Source organism: Diplotaxodon limnothrissa, linkage group LG12 (assembly GCF_057381915.1).
Source record: "Diplotaxodon limnothrissa isolate DT_005_m linkage group LG12, D_limnothrissa_male_GT1.1, whole genome shotgun sequence".
Classification (NCBI taxonomy): Eukaryota; Metazoa; Chordata; class Actinopteri; order Cichliformes; family Cichlidae; genus Diplotaxodon; species Diplotaxodon limnothrissa.
The window spans coordinates 16,283,229-16,310,215 of record NC_140607.1 but is presented as its reverse complement, the minus strand read 5'-3'; the positions used below and the strand labels follow the sequence as shown (position 1 = coordinate 16,310,215).

At 40.7% G+C, this 26,987-nt stretch overlaps 1 protein-coding gene across 1 annotated transcript; it reads right to left on the bottom strand.

Moving 5' to 3' along the window:
* Positions 1–22,137: 22,137 nt before the first annotated feature.
* Positions 22,138–26,700, bottom strand: ido1 (indoleamine 2,3-dioxygenase 1). The gene is made up of 10 exons (XM_085368101.1): positions 26,535–26,700; positions 25,840–25,935; positions 25,650–25,769; positions 25,416–25,534; positions 25,302–25,316; positions 25,107–25,206; positions 24,869–24,986; positions 23,617–23,668; positions 23,367–23,515; positions 22,138–23,279 (listed from the first exon to the last, which is right to left on the bottom strand). The coding sequence occupies exons 1-10, from the start codon at positions 26,628–26,630 to the stop codon at positions 22,882–22,884; spliced, it is 1,263 nt and encodes a 420-aa protein (XP_085224227.1). The 5' UTR covers positions 26,631–26,700; the 3' UTR covers positions 22,138–22,881.
* Between the last annotated feature and the right edge of the window lie 287 nt (positions 26,701–26,987).

The following is a 26,987-nucleotide window of genomic DNA, read 5'->3' as shown; positions in this document are numbered from 1 at the left end:
TGCAGGAATGACAGGCAGTTCTGCGGTGCTAGATGCTAACGGACATCCAGAGATGAGATTCAGTGTCGATGCCAAAACAGGTCATAACAATAAATTATTTTACAAGAACACACATAAAGTACTACAGGACGTACACAAGATTACAGTTTGCTCAAATACGCAGTATATACTAAAACAAGACACCGTCCAACGTAATCCACTGTTGTCTCCACAGTTCCCTCATGCGTATTTTATAAGAGTTATGTAATTTTCATTTACACTCCGAGATAAAGATGTTATTCATCAACCAGCTAGCTGTTTTAATTTAAATGCTAAAGGTTATTTTTTTTAAATTATTCCGTTCTCATGGACCTTCTTTTCTGCAACTGTGAATAAAGTCTGTTAATAAAAGCCATTTTTCTTCCTCTGCACTGTGAGAGCAACCTTCACGATGAAGTTATCTTCACCAAGGCTCTAGCTGTACAATACCACCTATTCACTGCTCGCTGCCGCTGTCTCACTTTGACAGATGTCAAAGCGCAAGACTCTGTGGTGAAACTTAATTTTAAACTGGGATGCCTAGACAACACTGACAGCACTTATGAAATTGTGTTGCAAGTATTTTTATTACTTTATGTCAAAGCCTTGCGCGCTATTTAAATATCTGTTTGACATCGCGCTTTTTTCTGCAGCACCAGAGCACGAGTACTCGTGTCATGGAGACGGGCAGATACTTATTCGGTGAAAGCAATGATCAACAACACATCTGTTCATTGTTAGCTTAATGGAAAGAAGACATCCACATATAGAGTAAAACAGGTGATGCTGAGTGACTTTTAAGACCGTCCAAAAATGTGCAGGCTGAATTCTGCAAAAGGCCAGCTATGTGTCTGCCACGTGTCCTGTCAAACTGTTCTTTAGAGCCAGACGGTACTGTTTCTATATAAACTAAGCCTAATAGCTGATGTATTTGAACAGTATGGGCAGCTTTCTCTCTCAGTCTATTCAGTGCAAAGTCTACTGACAGAAAGGCCATTCACAGCTTCCAAATATATCCTCCCGCATTGCTGTGCAACAGACTGAGATGGTGAAATTGCCATACATTTTCCACTGATCCATCAAGAAGCGAATCAAATTGGGAGTGCTGGGGAAGTGCAAACAAGGCAAGGCTGGGCCTCTTTGTGGCTGTTTGCAGAAGGATGGATATTAATACAGAAATAGAAGATGCGGCAGATAAATTAAAAGGTGACACGAAGAGAAAGGAAGACGCACCAAGGTATTTTTTTTCCTGTCACTCACTTCTAACAAAACAATTACGCTTAAAAAAGATTAATTACCATTAAGCCCTGCCATATTTTCCTGGGTGACAAAAGAAAACATCATCCCAAAAGTCATTATCATTGTCAGCAAGTGCAGTTCAAAGGGAATTGTTGGACGTCTTCCAAAAATACTATAAGGTCTTTACCTCACAGTGGAAAAGGTGCTGAGATGACTGCTGTGGTGATGTGGCACTGTAACAATGAAAACGGAACGTGGAAGAACATATCGCTGCTGCATTTGGTTTCAGCTTAGTCGGAGCTAAATAAGCCACACAAGCTGCGCACACTTTATTTAAAGCTGAGGTAGCAAAGAACATTAGAAAAAGTTGTCCACTGAAACACTCAGCAGGCACAGATAAACCTGGAAAAATATCTGCCTTTAAGTGTTCCTTGTCTATTGCCTGTGCGGTATTGTAACAGAAGCATACAGTGGGTTGATCACGGCTTAGACAGCTATATGCAAACCATAATAATGGTCTGAAAGATGCTAAAAACACTACGAGGGAGCCGCAGAGATAGGGTGTTTATTTATGGATCACTGCAAGCGACACTTGTCACTGTGCAGAAGTAACTTACTGGAGACTATACCTCAGACCAATGACCATACACTACAAATTAAAATTCTGCCCTTGTGATGGGTTACGCTCTTATTTCATCTTGCCTGGACTACCTGCCTCAGGCATCCTCCCTGGATCATCTGCAAGTTGTACAATATGAGGAAAGCTCTTGATCAGATCAGCCAAGCGTTGCTTATGATCTCACTGCACTGGCTCCACGTTAAATTCAATTTCTGGTTTTCACCTTCACTTTCCTGCATCACTGAACTTCTGCAGCCATCTGTCTCCAGCAGGATCTCTGATCAGAGCTGGTCATCCATTCCAAAAACATACATAACTAAAGGTGACAAAGGCTTTGCAGACTTTGACCTCTCTGCCCTCCAATCTATGATCTGTGAGCTCAGTGAACTCGTTCAAAGAGCAGATGAAGACTATTATTTTAATTGCGGCAGTGTACTATTTAGTGTTGTTTCTTTTTGTGGTTTTACTTATTGTGAAGCACCATATGTTTTGTATATTGAAAGGCGCTACATACATAAATCTTTTTTTATTTGCTAACTTACTCAATAACCTACTTATTTACTGTAATACAAATATTTCTGCCAAGTGCTGAGTCCATCCAAACTTTAAGTTAATGACAAGGACCAAGTGACTGATGCTGCCATCCTTAGAGAAGAATTATACCATTTTATATCTTGAAATGTGATGTGTAATATTTTATTTGCTTGTGTACTTACTGTAGTATGAATGCTTCTGACACATGTTCAGTCCACAGGAGCTTTCAAGTCCAAGAGTTAGCATTTAGACATTAAGCAACTTTCAGCGAAGATTACTCCAGGAAACAGCTTAACACACACGCAGGTACAGTGTCATGTCATGTTACAGCTGTAGCACATTGATTGAATATGGTTGATCAGTGACTTAAAACTTAAGTCTGCCGGCTCTTGGCACATATTCCCACCATCTCTCAGACTTTTCATTAAACCTGTTTTGGAAAGTTTGAGACCGGTTTACTCCTAGATGTCCGCAATCATTAGATGTAGAAGAAAGGGCACAAGAAAGTCTCGCTCAAGGTATTTTCTTGCACGGTTGGTGTATCTGTGTGAGTCAAAGGGAAAGTAAATGAGTGCTTTATGATTTCTTTTCTGCAGCACTTTGGTCCCGTGGGTTTATATAAGTTTGCAGAATAAACCACATCGAACACTCACAGTGAGTGGGACGAATAACGAAAACAAAAGGGATCTTTGCAACCTTTCATGTGAGCATTCTTGGCAAATCTATGTTGACTTCCCTGAGACATTTTAAATTTCAATTGCCCGGTTGGAGAGCTCATTAAAGGGCTGCAGTTATGGTGTATTAATTGGCACAGACATTATTACAGTTTTGGTAAGGTTATGTGTTTCTGAACTAGGAATAACGAACTGTCTCATTCCGTGGCCTCTGCATAGCAAAGTAAGTTTCATCTACCTAACTTTGACCCAGCTCTCAGTGATTTCACTGACCACACCACCAATAAAGTCAGTGATGTACTCTCTGGTATTTGTTAGCGCATGTGTTTGGATTCTTATCCAGGATGACAAATGAACCAATCTCGCTTGCATGAACAGAACTGAAGATTGACTATGTGCACAGTGGGGAATGTGTAAACCACAGCATCTGCAAATGTCCTCACTGGACCCCAGTGAGTTCTGTTGGGGTCCCTGAAGTTTTAAGATGTAATAGTTTACATGCACAGCTGCCAGCGCAGCAGAACATCAGTCATAGTTATATTTGATTTAAAGCAAGTGGATTTTCTTCACATTATTTATGTATGGCTCTGCGGGGCTGAAAGGTTTGGTTTTTACGTCGTATATAATAATCTCCAATATTTTCCCACATTTTTTGACAGACCACAGGAGTTTCACAGTGATCCCCTGCAGTATGTCAAGAAGACAAGACCAGAAATACATGTAAAACATTCATAAACATTCAAAAGCCTCAATATGTTGCAAAAATAGAGATGGATGTCTCCACCCATTGGTTTGTGCACATGTTAAAATTCAGCATTTTGGCCCTTTTACTTTTCTGGAGATAAATTTATCTAGAAAAATTAAAAGGAACAAAGACCCACCAAAAAAACATAATACCCAATATAGTAATAAATAAATAATAACATAGAATAAAATTGAATAAAGTCACTTGAGGCATCTGCAGTGTTTTATAAGAATATTCAACCATTTGGTGATTTTCTTTATTATGAAAGGCCACGGTAGTCATGGTGAAAGTCTTTAATATATATCTTTAAAAGAGTGTGATTTTTTTGTGTGTATTTAAAATGATTTTTCCTGTTTTCTCTCCACCTTTGCATGCAAACTGACTTCGAAGACGCGTGATCACTCTGAAAAAGCCTTAACTGAGCACGACACAATTTAAGAGTCAGCAGGTTTATGTGGAAAACGGGAGGCATGCACCTAGTAACACATCCAACAGTACTGGCGGTCACTTTGTTGGGGGCAAATACTTTCCATTAAGAAATTCATGAGCTTGTAAACAGCTCAGGTCCTGGGAAGCACAGTTACATCTGTGATGATAACCAGCCTGTTTGCAGAAATCGCGATCGCTTTGTTTTCGTGGATGCACGAGAAGAACTCAATCTGCGAGGAGGTGCGGGGCTAATCCTGTGACGTTAATCTGCTCAAACAATTTGCACATTTTTAATTTCCTTTTTTTTTTAGCATGTTAAACATTAAATGCTGTCTTTCTTTCAGCGCTTGGCAACCTTGGCCTGCATGCGAGCACGCAGGTGCACGCGGAGCGGTGTGCTGGTGAAGATGAGTCAGTACAAAGTCACTTGGCAGCTTTATAGAGGATGTTTGTAAACTTTAAAGGGCCACCTGTGAGCAGTCATAAAGCTGCCATTGTGCCAACCGTGTGTGAGCAGAGTAACATCGTTTTGCTCTGCTCTGTTCGCATTTCTCGTTTTTCTATTCTTAGGCTTGGGCTCTTTAAGGTGACTGTGCTCACTGTGACTGATGCTAAGGACACAGCATGGAATCCCTTCATCTGTGGATGATGTATCCCCAACTTGCGTGCAAAAAATAGAAAGAAAGAGACTAATTTCCAAAGTCAGTCATCATAAAACGGTACTCTATTAAAAAGCCTTTGCATTGCCTCTAGAATATTGCTCTATAAAAACACAAGGCCTTCCTCTGTATCCCAAACGAGTCTGCACTGCAGAGCAATCACTTGTTCTGGTGAATTCATTTTTTATGCTATATATTTTTTTTTCTAACTTTAACTATGTGCAAAAGTCTGGTATTCATTTGCGTTTCTCTGTCTCCCCGTGCTGCCAGAGTTTTCTAAATTAACCTTACTGGAAATAATAATGACTAGTCGGTTAAATATGAAGCCTGTTATTGCTCACTTTAGTGCATCTCGTATACTTTATTTGTGTTCTGTGTAACGTCAGGCTTTTATGATTGATAGTAAAGACTACTGCAAAAAAAACAAAAAACAAAAACCAATCCTGTGGCAGTAGAAGGAGCGCATTTGGGAAAATAAAAAAGTGGCAGTAACACAGCCTTTCTCATGTCAATAACATGACAAAGTATCACATTGTTATATCTGAGAGCACTACTGATAAATGTTGGCAAATACCAAGAAGCTGTGAATAACTGCCCTCGGAGCACTCACAATCATTAACACCAATTATGTGCATCTTGAACGGGAAGTCCGGCAGCTTCCTGTTCACTTGACTTCATTTCCTTCTGTTGCTGTTACTGTATTGTTTATCCTGTGTTTTTTTCCTCTGCACATTCTTTTCACACGTAGATTCATACAAGCGTCTGAGATGCACTGCCAGGATTGAGACTATCCATCACGAAATACTTCAAACGGCTTGCCCTTCAGTTCACACTAAATCGCCGTTCTCTTTCACACTTATGTTGGTTCCCATGTGTTTGGGGAGCAGTTCAATCCTCACTTCCTCATACTGGGACCCATCATCGTCACAGAGACTTTCCAGTCTTCACATAATGCGCAGCTGCTTTTTTTTTTTTTTTTTTTTGGTGCTCCACTTGCTGGAAAGTCTATCTTTGTGCACACAATATTAGCTGCATCTCCTGTTTACTCAGTGCTGAAAACCAAACCATTGTAGCCAGGGTCCCTGGTGGCTCAGTGTTACAGCTATTGACAGTGCAAAGGGCATAGGAATTATAGGGCATTTAAAGATGAGGGATAACACTTTCCTACGTACGCAGTGAGCAGACTATAGAGAATTGGAGGAAACTGAAAGGAGGTTTCTGTTAAAACCACAACTACTTCCAAGGTGCATGGAGAAGGAAAAGGATCTAAAGAGGCTGACAGTCCAGAAACGCTTGTGATATGACAAAACGATTTATTACTTGATTAGTGCTTGCAGAATTGATGACACCTTGGTTTTGAGGTTTTAAAATGACTAGAGCATAAACATGGACCTTGGGAAAAGAAAAATTTCTTAATCATCAAGGTCATATCCATTTCAAAGGCAAGGTGAGGCTGGAGCATCATAAGGTTTCTTCCTGTTAAAAGGGACTTCTTCTTCTCTACTTTTTCCAAGTGCTTGTTCAAATGTAGGTCTCTTGATTGTTGCTGTATTCTTTTTATCATTGTAGAGTCTTTGCTTTTCAATATAAAGCACCTTGGGGTGACTGTTGTGGTTTGGGGCTATATAATAAAATTTAATTAAAAATTAAAAATCCACACCTACAGCCAACTAACGCTTAAATTTAGCCTAACATGTGTGCCTTTGGCTTGAGGGAGGACACTGGAGTACTAACCCACACAGGCACACGGACAACAATTCCACACTGAAAGGACCCAGCCAGACTTTTGCTGTGAGGAGCCATCGCTAGCTGTCACATCCCCAAGCCCACCGTGTGAAGGGGACACCTTTAAATTAAATACTGAATGCCAAAATGAAAAAAGTATGCTGCTTTTTTACCCCAATATTGGACCTAAGTTCATAGTAAAGTACAAACGTTTACCTTTGGCTGTTTACGCCATGAATTTACTGTTATCATCCACTCTTTCCTCCAATTTAACAATGAACAATTATTGTTCAAAAGTGGTGGTCCAGTGACTAAGTGGCTGCAGGCATCATTCCAGACCTACAGCAGCACAGAGCTTCAGTATATAAACATTGCATTGATGTGTTAGTGATACAGTGGGGCAAAAAAGTATTTAGTCAGCCACCGATTGTGCAAGTTCCCCCACTTAAAATGATGACAGAGGTCAGTAATTTGCACCAGAGGTACACTTCAACTGTGAGAGACAGAATGTGAAAAAAAAATCCATGAATCCACATGGTAGGATTTGTAAAGAATTTATTCGTAAATCAGGGTGGAAAATAAGTATTTGGTCAATAACAAAAATACAACTCAATACTTTGTAACATAACCTTTGTTGGCAATAACAGAGGTCAAACGTTTACTATAGGTCTTTACCAGGTTTGCACACACAGTAGCTGGTATTTTGGCCCATTCCTCCATGCAGATCTTCTCGAGAGCAGTGATGTTTTGGGGCTGTCGCCAAGCAACACGGACTTTCAACTCCCGCCACAGATTTTCTATGGGGTTGAGGTCTGGAGACTGGCTAGGCCACTCCAGGACTTTCAAATGCTTCTTACGGAGCCACTCCTTTGTTGCCCGGGCGGTGTGTTTTGGATCATTGTCATGTTGGAAGACCCAGCCTCGTTTCATCTTCAAAGTTCTCACTGATGGAAGGAGGTTTTGGCTCAAAATCTCACGATACATGGCCCCATTCATTCTGTCCTTAACACGGATCAGTCGTCCTGTCCCCTTGGCAGAAAAACAGCCCCATAGCATGATGTTTCCACCCCCATGCTTCACAGTAGGTATGGTGTTCTTGGGATGCAACTCAGTATTCTTCGTCCTCCAAACACGACGAGTTGAGTTCATACCAAAAAGTTCTACTTTGGTTTCATCTGACCACATGACATTCTCCCAATCCTCTGCTGTATCATCCATGTGCTCTCTGGCAAACTTCAGACGGGCCTGGACATGCACTGGCTTCAGCAGCGGAACACGTCTGGCACTGCGGGATTTGATTCCCTGCCGTTGTAGTGTGTTACTGATGGTGACCTTTGTTACTTTGGTCCCAGCTCTCTGCAGGTCATTCACCAGGTCCCCCCGTGTGGTTCTGGGATCTTTGCTCACCGTTCTCATGATCATTTTGACCCCACGGGATGAGATCTTGCGTGGAGCCCCAGATCGAGGGAGATTATCAGTGGTCTTGTATGTCTTCCATTTTCTGATGATTGCTCCCACAGTTGATTTTTTCACACCAAGCTGCTTGCCTATTGTAGATTCACTCTTCGCAGTCTGGTGCAGGTCTACAATACTTTTCCTGGTGTCCTTCGAAAGCTCTTTGGTCTTGGCCATGGCGGAGTTTGGAGTCTGACTGTTTGAGGCTGTGGACAGGTGTCTTTTATACAGATGATGAGTTCAAACAGGTGCCATTCATACAGGTAACGAGTGGGGGACAGAAAAGCTTCTTACAGAAGACGTTACAGGTCTGTGAGAGCCAGAGATTTTCCTTGTTTGAGGTGACCAAATACTTATTTTCCACCCTAATTTACGAATAAATTCTTTACAAATCCTACCATGTGAATTCATGGATTTTTTTTCACATTCTGTCTCTCACAGTTGAAGTGTACCTCTGGTGCAAATTACTGACCTCTGTCATCATTTTAGGTGGGGGAACTTGCACAATCGGTGGCTGACTAAATACTTTTTTGCCCCACTGTATACGTTTTTCCACAGTGAGTCGATATCAGCAGAAATTCTGACCTGCTACACGTTCTTGTTTTTAACATTTGTGTGAAGTGCCTCTGTGGAGCCATTACATTAATCACTCACAAAGCTTGGCACCTGATATAGACAAAATATGGAAGTGATAAGTGTAAGTTTAAAGCTGATCTCATCTTGGTCTTTGCTGCTTCCAAGAAAACCTGAATGACTTATTTGTGAAGTGGGGGAAAAAATCCTTCCCTGTTTCTGCTTTGTGACTCAACATGAGTAAGGTGGAAATGTTACAAAGAAACAGGGAACGGTGCTTTCCTTTGGGTTATGAGTGCAAAAGTTTGATGTGTGTTTTTGTTGAGTCACAGATCGCTTTCCAAACCAAGCAGGATTGTGGCCACATCACAGCTTAAAACTTGCTATACAAGTGAGATTTAAAGCCCCGCTCTGGCCAAGGTTGCAGGTCTGTATCCCATTTAAATAATACAGATTCGGCACCAGTCTGAAATTAACTGGATACTGTTCCTTTACCACCTTCAGCGTACACAACATCCTCAACAACATCCTTTGTGATAGCTGAGGAACTGACTCCTTTCCTCGGCATCATATCAAACACAGTCAGGGAGATATTTTTAGACCGTCCTGTATGAATTAGGCTGTGTTCAGAGTTCTCTCTGTGGGGCAGTTCAGATCTACCTGACTCTAGGGTTGCTATTAGCCCTTGTAATAAAGGCCAGATTGTGGGAAAACTGGTAGTTAATGTGACCCGGCTGTGGCTTGCTGACAGACGTTCCCACCAGCGGTGTAGGACAGAGCCTGCTCCATTTTCCGATCCACAGGAAAAACGCTATCAGCTCCCTCGGTGCTGCAGACCCTTTATTTGCATTATTTTCCCTTGAGAGATTTAATAGCCCTCTATCTTACTCTCGTCATCAGCTGTGAGAGTCAATGACTCCATTTTCCATATGACTCTATTCAGCGCTTCAGTGGCAGGATGGCAAAAGCCAGCTAAACTTTTCAAACATGGATACAAAAACCCAGTCATACACCTGGACGCTACTGAAAGTAACTGTGACAAATGAGAAAGGTGTTTATATCCAGCGGATTATCTCCGAGGTCTCCAGGGCAGAGACATGTGCACACTCCTGCAGTTTTTCGGCATCCATTTATTTTTCTGTTTAATCTTTTAAAATAAATTGACAGAGTACAGTTACATGAAAAGTTAACAATCTCGAAGAAATTTATCACCACCACACACTCGCTCGGCTCTGCATGTTGGCACTCGTTTGACTTGTATATACCTGAACTGGCTCCTTGGGGTCTGGGTTTTATCTCGAACATCTATTATCTGATGTTCTCATAATTCACATTAGGTAGAAAAATAGTAATGTTGGAAATTATCCACAGAGAAGAAGGGGATAACCGCAGTTCTCGGCGGGATCGCTGCTTTTCTAACACAGTTGAGTACAAACTGTGAAACGCATTTTGTGGGATCTGATTATTGAGATTAATGGAGAAAATCAGGATTGGAATAGAAACATTTGTTGTCATTTGAATTAACAAAGGACTGTATCAAAAACTCCAATTCAGAGATTCAATGAAACAACTTTACAAGACATGCTAAAGAGTAAGCCAAAGTTTTAGCTTACTCTGTTAACTGTGTCTGTGTATTGTACCTGCACTCTTGTGAATGGTGTTCTTTTTGAAAATGAATCTAACCTCTCAATATTATCATTTTCATGTACTGTTTTAGAAATTAGCTCAGATTTTGAGGTACAATACTGTAAAAAACTAGGTGACACTTCATAATATGGCCCACGACTAATTCCCCTGTGATTAAATAGAATTTCAATGAATTTTGAAATTATGAAATTACATGTAATTATATTTACCTGCACGTACTTAACGGTAGGTACACTTGAATAAGTAATGAGTCAGGTTTTTGCAGGAAACAAAAAAGTAATTATACTGTAAGTAATTTCCTTTTGTGAGTAATTTTAAGTATTGCAAAACTTCATGTATTTTACAGGAAAGAAGAAATAATTACAGTGTAAGTAAATGTAAGTAGTGTATAAGTAATACTAAGTGGTGCATACATTCTGGGTATTTTACAGGACAGAAGACACACCTGGTTTTTAGTACTGCAGCATTTCTTGGTCATTTTGCAAAACTTCGACATTGCCCATCATCTTGTGAACTTCCATTTTGGAGACATCAAGCGTTTTGGCCATTGAAGTGATGGATTATTGTAAGAGCAGATCCATGCATCTATTTATTTTCTTCCACTTCTCCAGGTCATGGTCATGGTGGGGCCTCTGGACGGTGGGAGGAAACCAGAGGGACAACAGGGAGAACATGCAACCTCTGCACAGAAGGGCACCAGCCAGTTTCAAACCAAGGACCTCCTTGCTGTAACAGTGCTAACCACCACACCACCGTGCTGCGATTGGATGGAAATCAAGGACACTACATGATCATTTGGTGGCGCTTTTGGTGGCGCCACTCGTTTTACTCTAAATGGGCAATTCTGAGTTCAATGAGACTGGAAACTAGTGACTGAAACACTAAACCCTTTTGAGCTGTTTATTGAGATGATAAATAAAATCAGTAATTGTCTCATTCTTTCATAGATTTCTATACAACTCGAGGAGCTGCCTCCTGCTGGTCATTAGATAGAATGCAGGTTTAAGGCTGTACCTTGAGCATCTTTGACATAACCCTTTGTGCTTATATGCATCGTATATCTGCATTGTCTTTCTTAAGCTATGACTCACATTATTCTCCCAATGAACACATCATGTTCCAAGAGTTTTCCTTTTAAAGAAAGGTGTAATTGATGGTATAATAACGAAAAGAAACCAGTAAAAACATCTTTCTCCATCTTTTGCACTTTCACGCTGCTCTATAGAGCCCCACTCTCTCCATCACACACGCAGATCCTTTCCACCTAAATCATGCTACAAAACCTCTAATTGGCATCCAGCTTTGTAGCCTTAAACTTCAGACACAACAGGAGCACAGTGGAACATGCATGTCTACAAGGTACTGTTAATGAAACGAGCCTGTCTGCATTTTTCAGACTGGTGCATGATAATTTCTTCTGGGTCTGCTTGGTGCCAGGCCAGCAGGTGAGGACTACATAACCAGAGCATGCTACCTAATTATCCTACATTTTTGTGACGATAATTTGACGCGGTTCTCATAACCCTCCTCACACTCTCTCTCACACACACACTCTCGCACACATAGGGGTGGTAACATAAAGAGACATTTATCTTTTTTTTATGGAAATCTGGATTTTTTTTGGGCTGTGTGAATAGCACTTTAAAAAGAGCTGGTGACCTTGAAACATGAGGTCAAACCGTCCCTTGCGCTTTTGTTTTCACCTATGAATTCTATTCATCACGTTGCAGGAAAACCCACAGATTTTTAAACGAATAAACCCATGTCATGAGCTGATATTACCAATAACCAATTCGCCAGCAAAAAGAACAAAATGTACTGAGCTAAGATGAAGACACTAAGTCACTAAACCTCATAAAAGTCGCTGGGTGCACTGCAACACTGCCGATGGTTTTTAGCAGAGATGAGGCATTCTTCACAGCAGGACGAAGTGCTGAAGGATAATCAGCTCACTTAAAGTACATCTGTTTTTCGCACTGTTGTGCTGTATATTGGGTCTAATAAGGACTCAATGTTCTATTGCTTTTCAACCCTCGTGGCATGATGAACTTTTTGTAAGTGGTGATTTTTCCACTTTTAAAACAATTGAAGGGAAAACGCTGTCCAAGACTGAAATAGAAAAGCAGCTGTTTTCACGTTGCATCATGAAAACTTAATTTTACCTTGAATACTATGTGTACTGTCACTGAGTCCATGTTAGAATCATAATTTTTTATACAATTTAAGTGTTTCTCATAAGTCAGAGTATAGCACGGTGTTACTGCAGCGTTTTCAGGGTAATTACATTTTATAGACCTCTCTTGCTCAGAGACTGGTGTTGAAAAGTGAAATTTCGGCCCCTGCTGCCGCTGCTGAGGATTTGTTTCCTGCGTGTGTGTGTCTGTATGTGTGTGTGTGCATGTGTTTACATATGACCTTTTGCCAAAAAACACTTTTCTGTTTCATGTCTATTGGTGATTGCATGACCGATTTCAACACCGCACTTTGAAAAGGAAAAGATGAAAATGTCAAGCGCGGTAATTTCACTACTAATTTTTATGATCAAACGTGCTTAAAGTTATTGAATTAGCTTTGGCCAGACACACTGTCTTGACACAGGAGAGAATCATTGTGCGAGGGGTTATTCTTGGATAGGTGTTTCATTTAGTGAGGAGGATTAACTATCTGCATGCAGCGATGCACACAAGTGCTGGAAAGACAGAAAATGGTGGAAAAAATGAAACCCCTGCACTCAAATCTCACAAGAATAAACTTTACTCAAAAAAATATATAAAAATCCCACAGTGGGTGCCACTTGGTGTTTTTAAAACTTTTTTTTTTTCTAACATTTACTGCGAGAAACTGAATTTGAAATGGTTTGGTCTCTTTATGCCATTCAATGGTCTGTGAGGTTAATACAAATATCTGAGTACAAAGGCTCTCTAAGTATATTTAAAATATCCTCAGTTTGCTTACCTAATGTGTATTTGAACTCCACATATATAATCCAGATGACACCACACACACGAGACTCCCAACTGCAGCAGCAGTCTCCAGATTTCTGTTATGAAAAGACATTTTAGCTCCCAAAAATTAATTTTATCCATGAAAATATTGAACAAGGCTGTAAAATAACAAGCAGGCTCCCCTCAGTTTGGTAAAATTACATGGTGTAACTGCAGTATCCTAAATCTAAATTTGGTTGTTTCTGGCTAAGGTGAACTTGTTTGGCAGAACAAATTGTAATAGTTCATTTTATGAGTTTTCAGGACAGTCCCTTGGGAACACAGACGAGCAAAATGTGTGGGAAGCAAGAGATGGAAAGGATAAAAGGTCAAAATGTACTCTTATTTGGATGCTTTTTGGTCCATATGAACAGCTAGGCTTGTGGAGTAATTGAACCAGTATTTCTGGTAATAGGTTTTCCTCAAAACAACCAAAATTGAAAACATTACGGGATCACACTCCACGTTATCAGACCAAAACCCTCTTCGAACTCATTGTGATGTCAGCTCCACACCTGCAAGGCTTCGTGACTGAATTCAAAACAGATGTGAAGCTATCGTGAATATACAAAAAAAAAAAAAAATCAGTGTTTATAGAAGGACGACCGGACAAAAAGACAGATAAACATATAACACCTGCTTTACCTGCTGCCGTGGGTGTAAGGGTAGCTCATGATAGTTCCAAGACTGCATTTTGTCTCTGTTGTTGATAATACACCAACGCACGCACAAACACACAAACACCAACAAATGCACCCAAGGTAAACTCAAAAGGCACAAACAACAAAAAGCACCCTGTTGTGGTCAGTAATTACTCTATATCTTTGCAAACAATGATGATATCAAGTGTTAGTTTCCACTGTAATATAATATAGACTAAATATAGTCACATAGTGTGGGCATGTTGGCTGACGTCAGCTTCATTCAGTAGAACCACTCAATGTTTTAAGCTTGAATAACCTTGAACAGTACAGTGTGTTAAAGCCTTCCTGAAACATGAATGAAGGAAACAGAAGCGGTTATGATGTAAACAGCACAGCCCAAAACAACTTTGAAATCCATTTATTAAAAAAGAGCATATCGCAACTTGATCTTTTTTGGTCTTGTCAAACTGCAAAAATCTTCTAAAGCCCGTATGATTCTTAAAAATATGCAAATAGTTATAACGGTTTGCTTCAGTCATAAAATCTAGTCCCAAATCTTATTTGGATTTTCATGTAGCCTGCATGTTTAATCAGTGAAAATGCTGATATGCCACGGTCAGGAGGAGCACAAAGAGGTGTTGGATCTGCTAAAATGCAGACTTTTTTTTAAATTGTTTTGAGTCACAAAAAAAGAGAAAGAAAAGGCTTTGTTTCAGTGCTGAAACAGTTCTGCATCTAAGCCCTGTGACGAGCACCTGACCATTCTTCCCACCTGCATGACCTTGTCCGTCTCCACCTTGTCCCCCGATTGGAGCTACCCACCCTCTCCCTGCCATGTATGCAAACAAGTCGGGATCTCGTTTGGAAGGAAGTGGAATGTTTTTCCAGGGAAGTTTGGAATTAGTCGACCATTGCGAGATTTTCATTCCATTTCTCAGCAGCTGCTTTCCAAAGGAAGTCCCAATTCTTTCTTGCGTAAGTAAGCCAGCACCAGTGTGGATTAATGAGCTTTAGCTCATGCAGAAAAAGCAAACCGGGATCTGTTTCCAACAACTGCAGTACAGAATGTCCATGACTGAATGGCAGGAGGGTTTGGGAGGAAAGACTTTCTTCTCCCGCTGCACAAACAGTTTTGTGGTGAATTATAGTATTTATCTTTTCACTGCTTGGAAGCCTTTACTGAGCAGTGAAATCTGATCTTCCAGTGTTTGTCTATTTTTGTCTATATAGCCATGTCACAGATTTGGCTTGTCACTCAACCTGTTGCAAAGCTCCTGTGGATGCCAGTGTTAAATGTGGAGGTGCGAACATCATTAGTGCAGATATCATCTTCATCTCCTGAGGTGACCAGTAGCTATGGTGTAGGTGTACCCTTGAGCCAGTTCATGGCCCCTTATCGCACATTGTGTCTTTTATCATGAAGTACACGAGTGTGCGACAGGGAGAGATGGACATTTCTTTTCCATGCAGGAGATCCCCAGGAAACTTCCTGTATTTTCATAACCCGGATGAGAAGCCGTTGATAAAAAGAGTGTGTGGGCGCCAGCAGGGAAGGTGACATTAGCGACAACTCAGAGGAAGAGGAAGTCAATCAGCAGAGCGAGAGAGAGAGGACAATAGTGTGGCATGAGAGGAAAGCCAAGCAGGGAAAGCAGGAGTAAAAACACACACACGCACGTTGTTTCTGTCAGCAGGTCATGACGGAGTGCAGGACTGCACAAGCATGCATCTGTCCTCACTTAGGGATGGCATGTGCCTGCTCATTAAAGTGCATTTGCATGTGTGTGTGCACTCACGTGTAGGAGTGTGTGTGGGGGATCAAAGGGCTGTCTTATTTGCACCTGGTAGGACCACGCAGCAGTGACTCAGCAATGACGAGTGGTTGTGGCTGTTCCCTGTCACACAGCTCAAAGTTGTGTTAACCTTTAAGACAAAAGGCTGTGACGCGTGTGGGCCTCTGCTAATCCGGTGAGGAAAACCATCTGAATGTCATGTATTCTTCCAGCAGCTATTGAAATCAGATTTAACACGTGCGGTTTAGGTCTCTCGGGAAACCATTCAGCAAGTCTAATCGAATTGTAGGGGAAATTTTGGTCACCGGGAGTTATCCAGCAATCAATTGCTAGAACAAAAGTAAGAAAACGCAAATTATAAATGCTGTAATTTTAACTGGCAATTTTCATGCAGACTGCAATTTAATTGGATGATGAAATCATCCACCTATCCAACTATTTTTCTTCATCCATCCAGCTGCTTATCCAGTTCACGGTCATGGGGTTCGGGGGGAGGAGGACTTGGGCATGTCACCAGTTTATGGTAGGGCTTTATATAATTATATTATTGAAAATTATTCACAGCTTAATGTGATTCTGACTTTAACTTCTCTTTAACTTCTTTGTTCATCACTTTCCTAAAGTCCCAGTGTGCCTGACATGTCCTCACTTTTTTTGAAAATATCCAATGGCCATGAATTCAATGTTCAGCCACTACAAAGCAAAGAGGAATGAATGCATCGCTCGGGTACCCGTTGTCCTAGAATTTTTTATTTCAGTTTACTGACCTTGTCAGAGCATATTTCTCTGAAATAGCTTTGTTTTTCTTGTTGCTGCATCGGTGCATTTATTTAAAGGAGGCCATCTTTCACACAAACATGGATGAAATGAAAGATAGGTCAATAAGCTAGCTGTGCTGAAGGTCACTACAATGGGAGTGTGTCGTAGTTCAGTATTTAAACCCTGCAAAACAAGATGGATTGCCATGAAATTTTCTTTTGACATTTATGATCCCCTGACAAATTATTTGAATGTCTTTAGTAATCTTCTCAATTTACCTCTAGCTCCAGCATTTGCCAAGAGAAACCACTCCGGTGGGAATGTTGTCAGAGATTCATCGATCATTTAGTTAAAATTTAAGTTCATCCATTACTTTGGTTTCTGACACATTATTTATTTGTTATTTATTTGTAACTTTATTTGCAAATAAAATGCTTTCTCATGTGATTCAGCTGTATTTTATGTTTAGCGGTATAGGCTAAATGTTAGCATGCTAACATGCTAAGTTAAAACTGATATGTTCACATGACATCTGCAAATCACAGTAAGCATGTAAACGTCTACGGGAAATCTACGTCCAAACGTAAAACGTAACCAGAAACTCCTCTTAACTCTACACCGCAACCTTCCACGCCATTCGGTTGCTGTAGGCTACATCAACCCGACATGCAGTTTTATTACTCTAGAAGGGAATGTCAAGTTACGTAGAAGGTTACGGCAAAGGGTTAAAAGGAGTTGTAAGTTATGGATTAACTTACAACTTACGGATGTGGATTTCCCAATGAAGCATAATTCAGGCATAAAACAGATGATCTAACACTTAACTGCAATCTACATTCTGTATAGCTACATTCTTGTCCAGATTACACTTCCCAACTCCCACGCCTGGCAGGATGGAGCATAAAGGTGAGACAGTCCTCCTTCCAAGAAAATACTGCAGGAAGCAGTGTATCCATCACTTGTGGAGAAAATTTACAGGTTTTTCAGTGGAAGAGTTCAGGTTGCAAATGTGATGAGTGCTTTCCTTTTAAGTCAATGATGTCATCTGGATTGGATCATCAAATTGGGCAACAACTGTAATTTTACACCTGAAAAGCAGCCTTTCAAGATGACTGTGAACACGACAGCTCCTCTCTCTTTTTTAAAATCTTTTTTCATGTGGGCATGCTGCTCTAGTCTAGTCTGTGGGGAGGAAGAGATAAAGTTGTTGTTCAGTGACTACATCAAAAGCCTTTAACCTGCTCTTACAGACCGCACAAGTAGTTTTACAAATTATGTGAAAGACAGGCGAGGTGAAACATGAGTTTGATGTTTTATTTAACTGTGACTGGTAAGCATGAAAGTGCATTGGAAACCCACAACAGAGTGACTGTGAGCTGCGTTTGGTTTACGAAAAACCTTCACAGGTACTGTAGGAAAGATGATTCACCAGTCAGAGAGCTGTTAGGACCACGGTATTTGAAGAACCCCGTACCCCTGGGGTAAACTGCATCATCTTTTTTCACATGTTTACTCAGACCACCCAAATGCTATCCAACTAGACTGCAAATTAGGATTCCTGATTCCCACCCTCAAACTAAAAGTGTTGCCTAACTTTCTTTAGAAAGAGGACACAGGGATAAACAAAAGTACATTTCAAACTGGCGGTGATGACAGCCTGTTATTAGGGTACTCAGAGCCATGGTTGGATTAACCACCTTGGAGGCCTTGGGATAAAGATTTCTTGTTGGGCCCTTGTTGACCTCTGCTGTACACTGTAACAAACTGTTACAAAGCTGCACTATACAAGAAGCAATTTACAGCACCGTCTCAACCAGAGACCATAGAACTGTGGGGGAGAGATATTTGAATGAAGTAACTTCCACCTGCACGGCATTGTTACTTCTGTAAATAGTTAACTTAGCTAACAGAGCAGCAGAGCGTGTCTGTTACGTGACCAAGTGCATCCATGCTTGGAGGGCTGATTAGAGCAGAGCATTAAATGAACTGACTGGGTTGGGGGACAACCAGGCTTTGGTTACCTAGGCAACCACAGCCTTGAACGTTGGCTTAGTAACCAACTAGCTTCAAAGCAATGTGCAACAAGCAAATCGCTCCTTGTGCATTAGCTTAAGAAAACTGAAAGTCTGACAGAAAACCTTTCCCCATTAGGAACACTAATTGCTGTTTCCCATTAATTGTTCAATATAATGTGAATAGCGTTGCATGCTGGAGGTTAGTTACATTGGTAATGTTAAACACATTCTAAACCTATAACTTTTAACCAAACGGTGACTAATTAGTAACTTTGCATGTATTTTTGGGATGATGATTTAGCATTGGAAACACACAACAGATTGGCAGTTGATGTTTTCATGAAGTTTTGTAATGCTTTAATGTGCGCCGTGTTATGTGTGACAGAGAAACCGATGATAAGGACAGTTGTAACATTGCAACATGAGTCTAATGCGACTAAATTTAACAATAGCTTGCTGGAAACCCTGCTGAAAGTATATTACTATTAAGATCTGTATGTACAGATTTACAGCTGTCAGCATTTACTTTCTATACAACTCCTATGAAGTTGATTACTAACAGCGAGTCCTTTGTGCAAAAATGATTGCATTGCAGAATGCTTGTGACTGTACCTTCTTTCACCAATCAAAATCAGGTTGGGACTGCCTTTAAGATGTCCACACTGTCAACAATGGTGAAGGAGAAAACTTTAAAGAAGACAGTTTCTGTAACCTAGCAACAATAAGCATTTGAGAGAGGTGCTTAAAGCCTTGTGTGATTCCAGCACACACAAAAAAGCTACGTGTGGACAAAAAAAACCTTCTAGAAGCAAGTCTTGTCAGTCATCTTCTGTAGCTCATAATCTGTGCTTATAACACTTTTTTCATATGCGATTTTTGTACAGTGTTCCTAGTCCATCTAAAGGTTCAATCTATGTTATGCTGAGAAATGGAAGACACCCTATTTATTCTGTCATTTATTTTCATAATTGACACATATATTTCATCAGACTTTAATTTCAATTCAGTTTTTCAATTCAACTTTACTTAAATAGTGCCAAACAACAACAGCAGTTGTCTTAAGGTGCTTTATTTTGTAAGGTAGATACCCTAGAATAAAACAGAGTAACCCCAACTGTCAAACAAGGAGGCAAGCAAGCACTTGGGGCCAGCAGAAAGGAAAAATTCCCTATTAACACCTGCCGTGACTGGTTGGGGTGTGAAGGGAGGAAAACGGGACAAAAAGCATAAACTGTGAAAGAAAGATTAAATATTAATAATAAGTAATGATTAAATGCAAAGTGAAGACAAAACACTCAGCATTCAGTGTCAGCCAATCTAGTCTAACTATAAGTTCTATCAAAAAAGGAAAGTTTTAAACTTAGTCTTAAAAGTAGAGACAGTGTCTGTCTCCCAAATCCAAACTGGGAGCTGGTTTCACAGAAGAGCAGCCTGAAAGCCTCCCATTCTACTTTTTAATACTCTAGGAACCACAAGTAAGGCAGCAGTATGAGAGCAAAGTGCTCTCTTGGGGTGATACGGTACTAGGAAATCTTTAAAATAAGATGAGGCCTGAATATTTAAGACCTTGTATGAGAGGAGTAATTTCAGTGGGAACCAGCATATAGAAGCTAATATGGGAGAAAATATGCTTTCAGACAGTCAATCTCAGTACAAATGAAAAATGAAATTAAAAGAAGAGTCTTATATTGTGGCTATGGCTTGTTGGACAGCCATGTGGCATTAGCCTTTCCCAGTGTGTCCCAAGTTAAAGTAGGTAATAAAAGTAGCACTGGGTCACCTTTCCTTGAGAGAATTTGGCCTGTTCTCATTATTGATCTTACTTATGTGACACTTTACTCTGTTTGTAATTTCCATAAGCAGTTTACCAAAACCAGAAATAACCAAACATGTAAGTACTTAAAATTATTTTCTTCACTTAGACCTCTTAGCCCGAGGAGGATGGTATTTAGACGTGAAAATTGGTTACAAATTTTCAATTATTCTACACAGACCAACATGATATGTAGTTGACCTTGCTTCGGGTGCCCCTGGGGGTCTCAGACTCTCTTTGCCCAGTTCATAAAATAGCTTTGAAAAGAGTTCAAATTCAGGGTGTTTCCCATCAGTAAATGATGAAGATGTCTCTGAACTCTGGGTGTGTGTAAATAGATGTTTGACAAAGATAATGAAGTCAAGATGAGTGGAAAGTTGAAACCCAACACCAAGTCACCTACTGTGCTGTATGTGTAGCCCATAATTCCAGACTACACCCGTCATGTGCACGCCAAAGACAATCAGTCCCTCCCTGCTGCCATCGAGGCTGCTCCCTCACAGGGTGAGAAAAGGTCCTGGCTTTGCTTGGCTTGAGGTAAGCAGCAGCATCATAAATTCAATTTTGAAATAACAGAATCCAGGATATCCCGTGGTTAACCACCAAGGCACAGATATCCGATTCTCTAACCAAAAGGACAACCCTTGTCTGTTATCCTGTCAGATAGCTGGAATATGGATGTCTTAGGAGATTTCTCAAAAAACAGAGACTCCTGATGTGTGCGGCAGTGAAGAAATGTCACATATTTAACAATCACGACTAAACTTTTGCAGCCGATATGAACCTTTAAGGCAAAACTTGACACCTTTCACCCTATTATTTACATAATACATGTCACAACCTTGTTAGTACAGGTGTGTTCATGCACATGTGTCATTCCTATACTGAAACCAGCTGTGTGATGCAAGGTGAAACTATAGCGGCCATAGAGGCCCAGCCCCGACTACACAATGAAGACATCCTTAGAGATGGCCTGTGTTTACTGTAGGGTTGTCAGGGAGTCCTCCACCTACATGGCAATAAGGAAAGACATTATTTACTTTGGCTGGACAATGATGGCTCTAATCAGATCCCCATGATGTGAATACACTGTTCGGCCTATCACCACCCATTTCCAGTTTCTGTTCACCTTTCACCTCCTCGCCTAAGACCTCCCTGTCATCTTATAGAAACATTCTCTATGGCTGCCTGAGTGCCTCGGTTTAAGTACAAAACCCACAAATGACACCCAGCTTAATTTGAAATTTGTAGGTATTTGCTCTGAATTTGTCAGAGTAAACTGAAATTAAAATTGCTGTCTCCATATGCACAGACACATATCTCTCACGCTAAAACCTTTCACAGGCCGCGTGTGTAATTGTGTTCTCTCCATTTGCCTCTTCTATTGTCATTCCCGCTCACCAGCATGTGAAAAGAGTTCAAGATAAAGTAGGTCACTCAGGTTGGGGAAACTGTCATGTCTAATTGCCACACCATCTCTCTTATCTGATCTGGCGAGGCTGTTATTGTAATGAAATACCAGTGGAGATGAGCCAGGAAAGGAGAAGATTACACAGCATGAGCCATTCATGGCACAATCCATCCCTTCATTGCCCTGGGTTTTCCACACAGTGGGTTCAGGAAGTATGGTGGGGCATGTGAGGGCTGGATGTGGGCTGGAGGAAGAAGGCAGGATAGCTGAGGTAACCACTCTGATAAGTCGATGCGTCTCTGCTCTGCTTTGTGTTCTGACATGACAACCCTGTTTTGAATCAGTGCCACGAAGTTAAGACACAACAAAGGACGATTATTTTCTGAGATGGAAGAGTCAGGTTCCATCCTGGTACTTTAATGAGTGGATGTCAATTTCAATACATCATCACAAGACTGCAATTAATGAATAACACATTATCATCATGGGGTCAGTTTTGCTTGTCAAGGCCAAATCAGGCTTGCTTCTCTCATAGGCTGCCCACTCTGGTAGCTCATCGTAATGCTGCCCTTTAGTGCCCTACCATGGTTTCACACGGTACTGCAGTACTTTATTTTCCCTGATTAAAAGCAGAAAGTCAGTTGTTTTTACTTCCATACCAGCGGTGGATGATTTAAGATAATCTTCAGGCTGGAGAAACCAAGAAATCTTTGTGATTTGAAAAATACACTTGATCTTGGTTTCTCAGTCTCATTTACCAAAATTACAGGAGTGTTAGTACTGATTTCAACTGTTTAATGTTTAAATGTCATCAAAATATTTGGATCTTGAAATGATGCTCTTTTTTTCACATTCCAGTTCAGATTAAAGAAGCGATTAGTGGTTGCGTGTAATGGAAAGCAACAGTAGTGGTTTAAATCATGGTTTGGATCGATTGATGGCTATCACTCGTGTCTATTAGGCTGAGGTTTGTTTACAGACCCGCCAAAGCTACATGGAAGACAATCAAAAGAGGCCCCTCGCTTTCATTCTGCCAAAAGCTATCCTTTTAAAGACAAGTGAAATAGTGCGGAAAGTCATCAGAGTTGATTTTTCTGGTGGTTTTATTTGATTTGCATGACTCGCGGTTCCTCTGTGATGACAGTTCAGCTGTGATGTTTTATTTCTCTGCTCGCCTCGGGCAGCAACGTATCTTTTGTTTGATCCCTCACAGTTTTTAGGAAAGACATTATGTTTGAGCCTCCGGTGCCCCTCTCCTCAAGTGCTGTGGGTGCTCTGCTGATCATCTCGCCATCTGAGTTGTGGTTTTGGTCACGCAGTTGTTGAGCACGGGCAGCAGGTACTGTGATAAAGCGGCTGACGACATTGATGTGGTAGCTGCGCAAAGCCAGCAGCTTTTTAACACAGAGATCGAAGACATTGTTGAGGTCCTTGCGATCTTGCTGCTGGACAAAACTCCTCAGGGACGGCTGCAAGGAGATGTCGTTGATCAGTTTCTTGTGAAGGGGTGGCATGTAGTCCCTCATGTAGATTAGAAAGGAAGCTGGGGAAAAACAAAAGCAGTGAATTCTTTACATTCATCTCTGGCACAGTTGGGATCATGTTATTGACAATTCGTCAGCCTTTTTACCACTTTTTGGTTCATGTTTGACTCCCAGAAGCTCGTCAAAACAGTGCAGCAGACTGCTTTGTGCAGCACTCCCTCCTGAATACCTCATCGGCGCTGTCTGGACCCCTTCATAAACCAGCCCCTTTGGCATACACGGGTTGTCTTTCCATCTAAGTATGATTATGTGACACGGGCACGCACATAGGTCTCAAAAACATGTTTCACTTTGCAACTATGTGAATCGAGAGAAAACAGCAATAGATTTCTATACCCAGACAGGTAGATCCTCATAATGCCATAGAAGACTGAAGGGTCCACATGCACTTAGGGAAGAAAAGAAAACAGTTGTTAATGGGATTCATTTTACAATAATCACGAAAAAAAAGAAAAGAAAAAGGCAAGAATTGAATCATTTGCAATCATTAAAAAACGTTTTTCTTTCTTTATCAATGAACCTATCCCAGCTGGCTTTGGGCAAGAGGCAGGGTCATACATTTCAAGACAGCACAGGTAAACGTTTCAGTCATTTACAAATAACTCCCAATTTAAATTTAAAAAGATTCAGGGAAGGGAGTTTTCTACCCGTGTTAAACATCATTTAAAGCTCTGAGAAGTCTTTGTATGCTGAAAGCAAACAACAAACAGCTGTGATCTTTGGACCCTCGGCTGCCACTGCATTGCAAACTATGCTAAATTATTTAACTGCATAGGGATAAAAACACTTTTTGAAACAGTTAACAACTCAACCAAAAAAAAACATACATACTGTTTAAACAAGATAGAGAACATCATTTCAGCAATCATACCGCATCATATTCCATACATATTAGAAAAGCAAGACCAAAGTTAAACAAGTCCATGTCCTGAACTAACCCTAACCCTGTCTACAGCATAATGTTTTGGGAGACCTGGGTCGTTGACCCAGAGTTTTGAGTTTTCATTATTATTGAACTTTGATTTTGCCATTATTTATCATTTCTAGTCTTTTGGTGTCTTTGTTAGAGTTCTCTGTCTTATGGTTTATGTTTCTGTGTTCTATAGTTGCTCTGTCTCCCCTGTCAGCTGTATCCCCTTGTCAAGTCCGTGTCTCTGTGTTATGTTTCCTGTTTTACTTTGAAAGTCCGTGTCTCATATTAATGTATCTGGTTTTGCTTCCCTTGTCTCGTTAGCCCTGATTTGTCCCAGCTGTGTTTCTCTCCTGTCTCTCATTCACTGATTGCTCCCTCTGTGTATTTAAGCCCTGTGTTTTCCTCTGTGTTGTGATCTACTGTCTACCATGCTGTGTGGTTTGCCTGTCAACTGGTTTGGTGCTTAGTTTATGTTCTTAGTTCAGTTAGGTTTCTGTTTTCTACCATCCAGCAATAAAGCTGAGTTTTTTGAATTAACGTTTGCCTCCAAGTGTCTGCACATTGGGTCCTCCTTACCACCACTCCTGCCTGCACATCAGCCTTCACATAACATAACGTGCAAACATTTTTGGAAAAAGGCTGTAACACATTTAGGTTTTACATCTGAATAAGTACCTTGCATCAGTTTGAGTGCGTCAGTCATGTCCTCAATAGACCGGCTGATGACCTCCAAGCCTCTGGCCACAGCCTCGGTGTCGCCACACCTCACACCATTGATCACCGTGGGAATATTCTACAAAGCAGTGGTTCGGTTAGAAATGTCCTCGCTTTAAGGGTGCCCTTATATTTGTCTGTTAACAACAATTATCAAGTGCACATTTTAGGATGTTTCCTGTTTTTAATGTATCTTCACCTTCACCGCAGGAACTCCAGCTAGCTCCACCAGCAGAGTGACCAAGAAGAAACCTCGGGCACTTTCTCCACCCGGGAGGCTGACCAACAACTCCAGGTTCCTGTTTGACAAATGTAAGCCATGAAACTTTGTGCATATTATAGTATGATAGCACATATTGTATTATACTGTGTGCAGAAACAGAATTTTACTCACTCCATGTTGAAAGGCCTGGCACAGCAGATATACAGATGGACATGAAAAACAGGACATATTTATACACATTTGCTGGGTTTACTCAAACTGCTGGCAGGAGATTAGCGGCCTTACCCGTCAGGATCTTTCCTCTTCCAGTTAGCCAATACTGCATCTGCATGTGTGATAATTGGGGGAAGCCCTAAGCGTTGTGACACCTCCCAGTATGGAACAGCCAGACTGCGTGGCAGTATCTTAAAAGAATATGAAAGAGAAATCAGTCATAATAACTGAATCACTTAAGGTAACATGTAGCATTCAGAAAACAGGAGGCAAAAGAAAAAGAAAAACTAACAGACAGTTAGTTACCTCAACTGTATCTTTCTCTCCCTCCTCCCAGACGTAGCCCATGGTCATCATGCTGAGAGCCAGGTGGGCCAGTCGTAACTCTTTGTGTTTCTGCAGAAAGTTGCTGCTCAGCAGTGGCATCTGGTCATAGACAACTGTACTGAGCAACTGCTTCACAGTCATCGTGAATGGTGCTTGTCATTATAAATACCTTGTTAATACGGGAGCGCAACTCGTGGGACTGCGCAAGCTCTGGGATTCTCAGGGCGATATCCATCCATGGCTGGTAATAAGGTGGAAGCTCTTCCTTTAAATGCACATCATGAGAAAATGTTAATGTTGGTCAGTACCATTTAACACAACTGTAGTTGGTGTAAAATGCAAACAAATCCAAGTTCATGTTGTCCTCAAATGGCAAAGCAACAAATTCACTAAAATCCAAATGGCTCAAGGGGCTCAAAATGAAATGTTCACAACTTGTGACCATCATGTGTGTTGTGTGCTTGTGTCCAAGCAGGACCTTAACTTACTAAGCTTCTTTTTTAGGAACCAGTTCTCCCATCCATCACTGTGCTTCATGTTTTATTTCTGACTACAGAAGTTATGAACATTATTGTTCTCTCCATTTTTGCTCTCTTCTATATGCAAAAATGTGATTTTGTAAACGTCTTCCAGGAATAATGCTCACTTCCTTCATCTTTGTTGGTCTCAATCAATACTAAAGTTAATATTTTTATAACAGCTTTTTTGGCGCTATAAGGATTAATGTAATTGGCAAATTCTTATTAAAGGTTTGGTTTTTAAGTAATACAATGTGAATAAAATGTAATAATGTTACATCACAAACTTGAAACAAGCAAAGCTAAAATAACACACACAGAACTTCAAAAGAGCTTTTCAACGTACCAAAGGATCTGGAAGGATGAAGCCGAGTTCTTCTGAGACATGGTAGGACTTCAGAGAGAAGAGAGCTTCGGTCTGGTCTGTTTCAGCAGAAGCCATAGAGAAAACAAAGCAAGCACCAAAAACTGCAATGATCCTCTGACAAGCTGAATGATCCCGGACACCCCAGTCTGGCTGGACTTGAGCACAAAGGTATTGCTTACACAACCTTTATACCTGAGTTCTGCTGTTGCACAATTCCAACTGTAGAAAATCAATACTTCACTTTGTGAATCATATAGTATGAAACAAATAATCGGTGTCACGCTTGGTTGATCTATAACCGTCCAAACTGTTAAAGTTATGCAAAGAAGAAACTAAAGCCAGTTGGGATGCTTTGCATGTTGTAAAAAAAAAAAAACGCCTTGTTGTTTTCCCACATTTCCTACGGGTTATCAGGAACGTAACTGATAACAA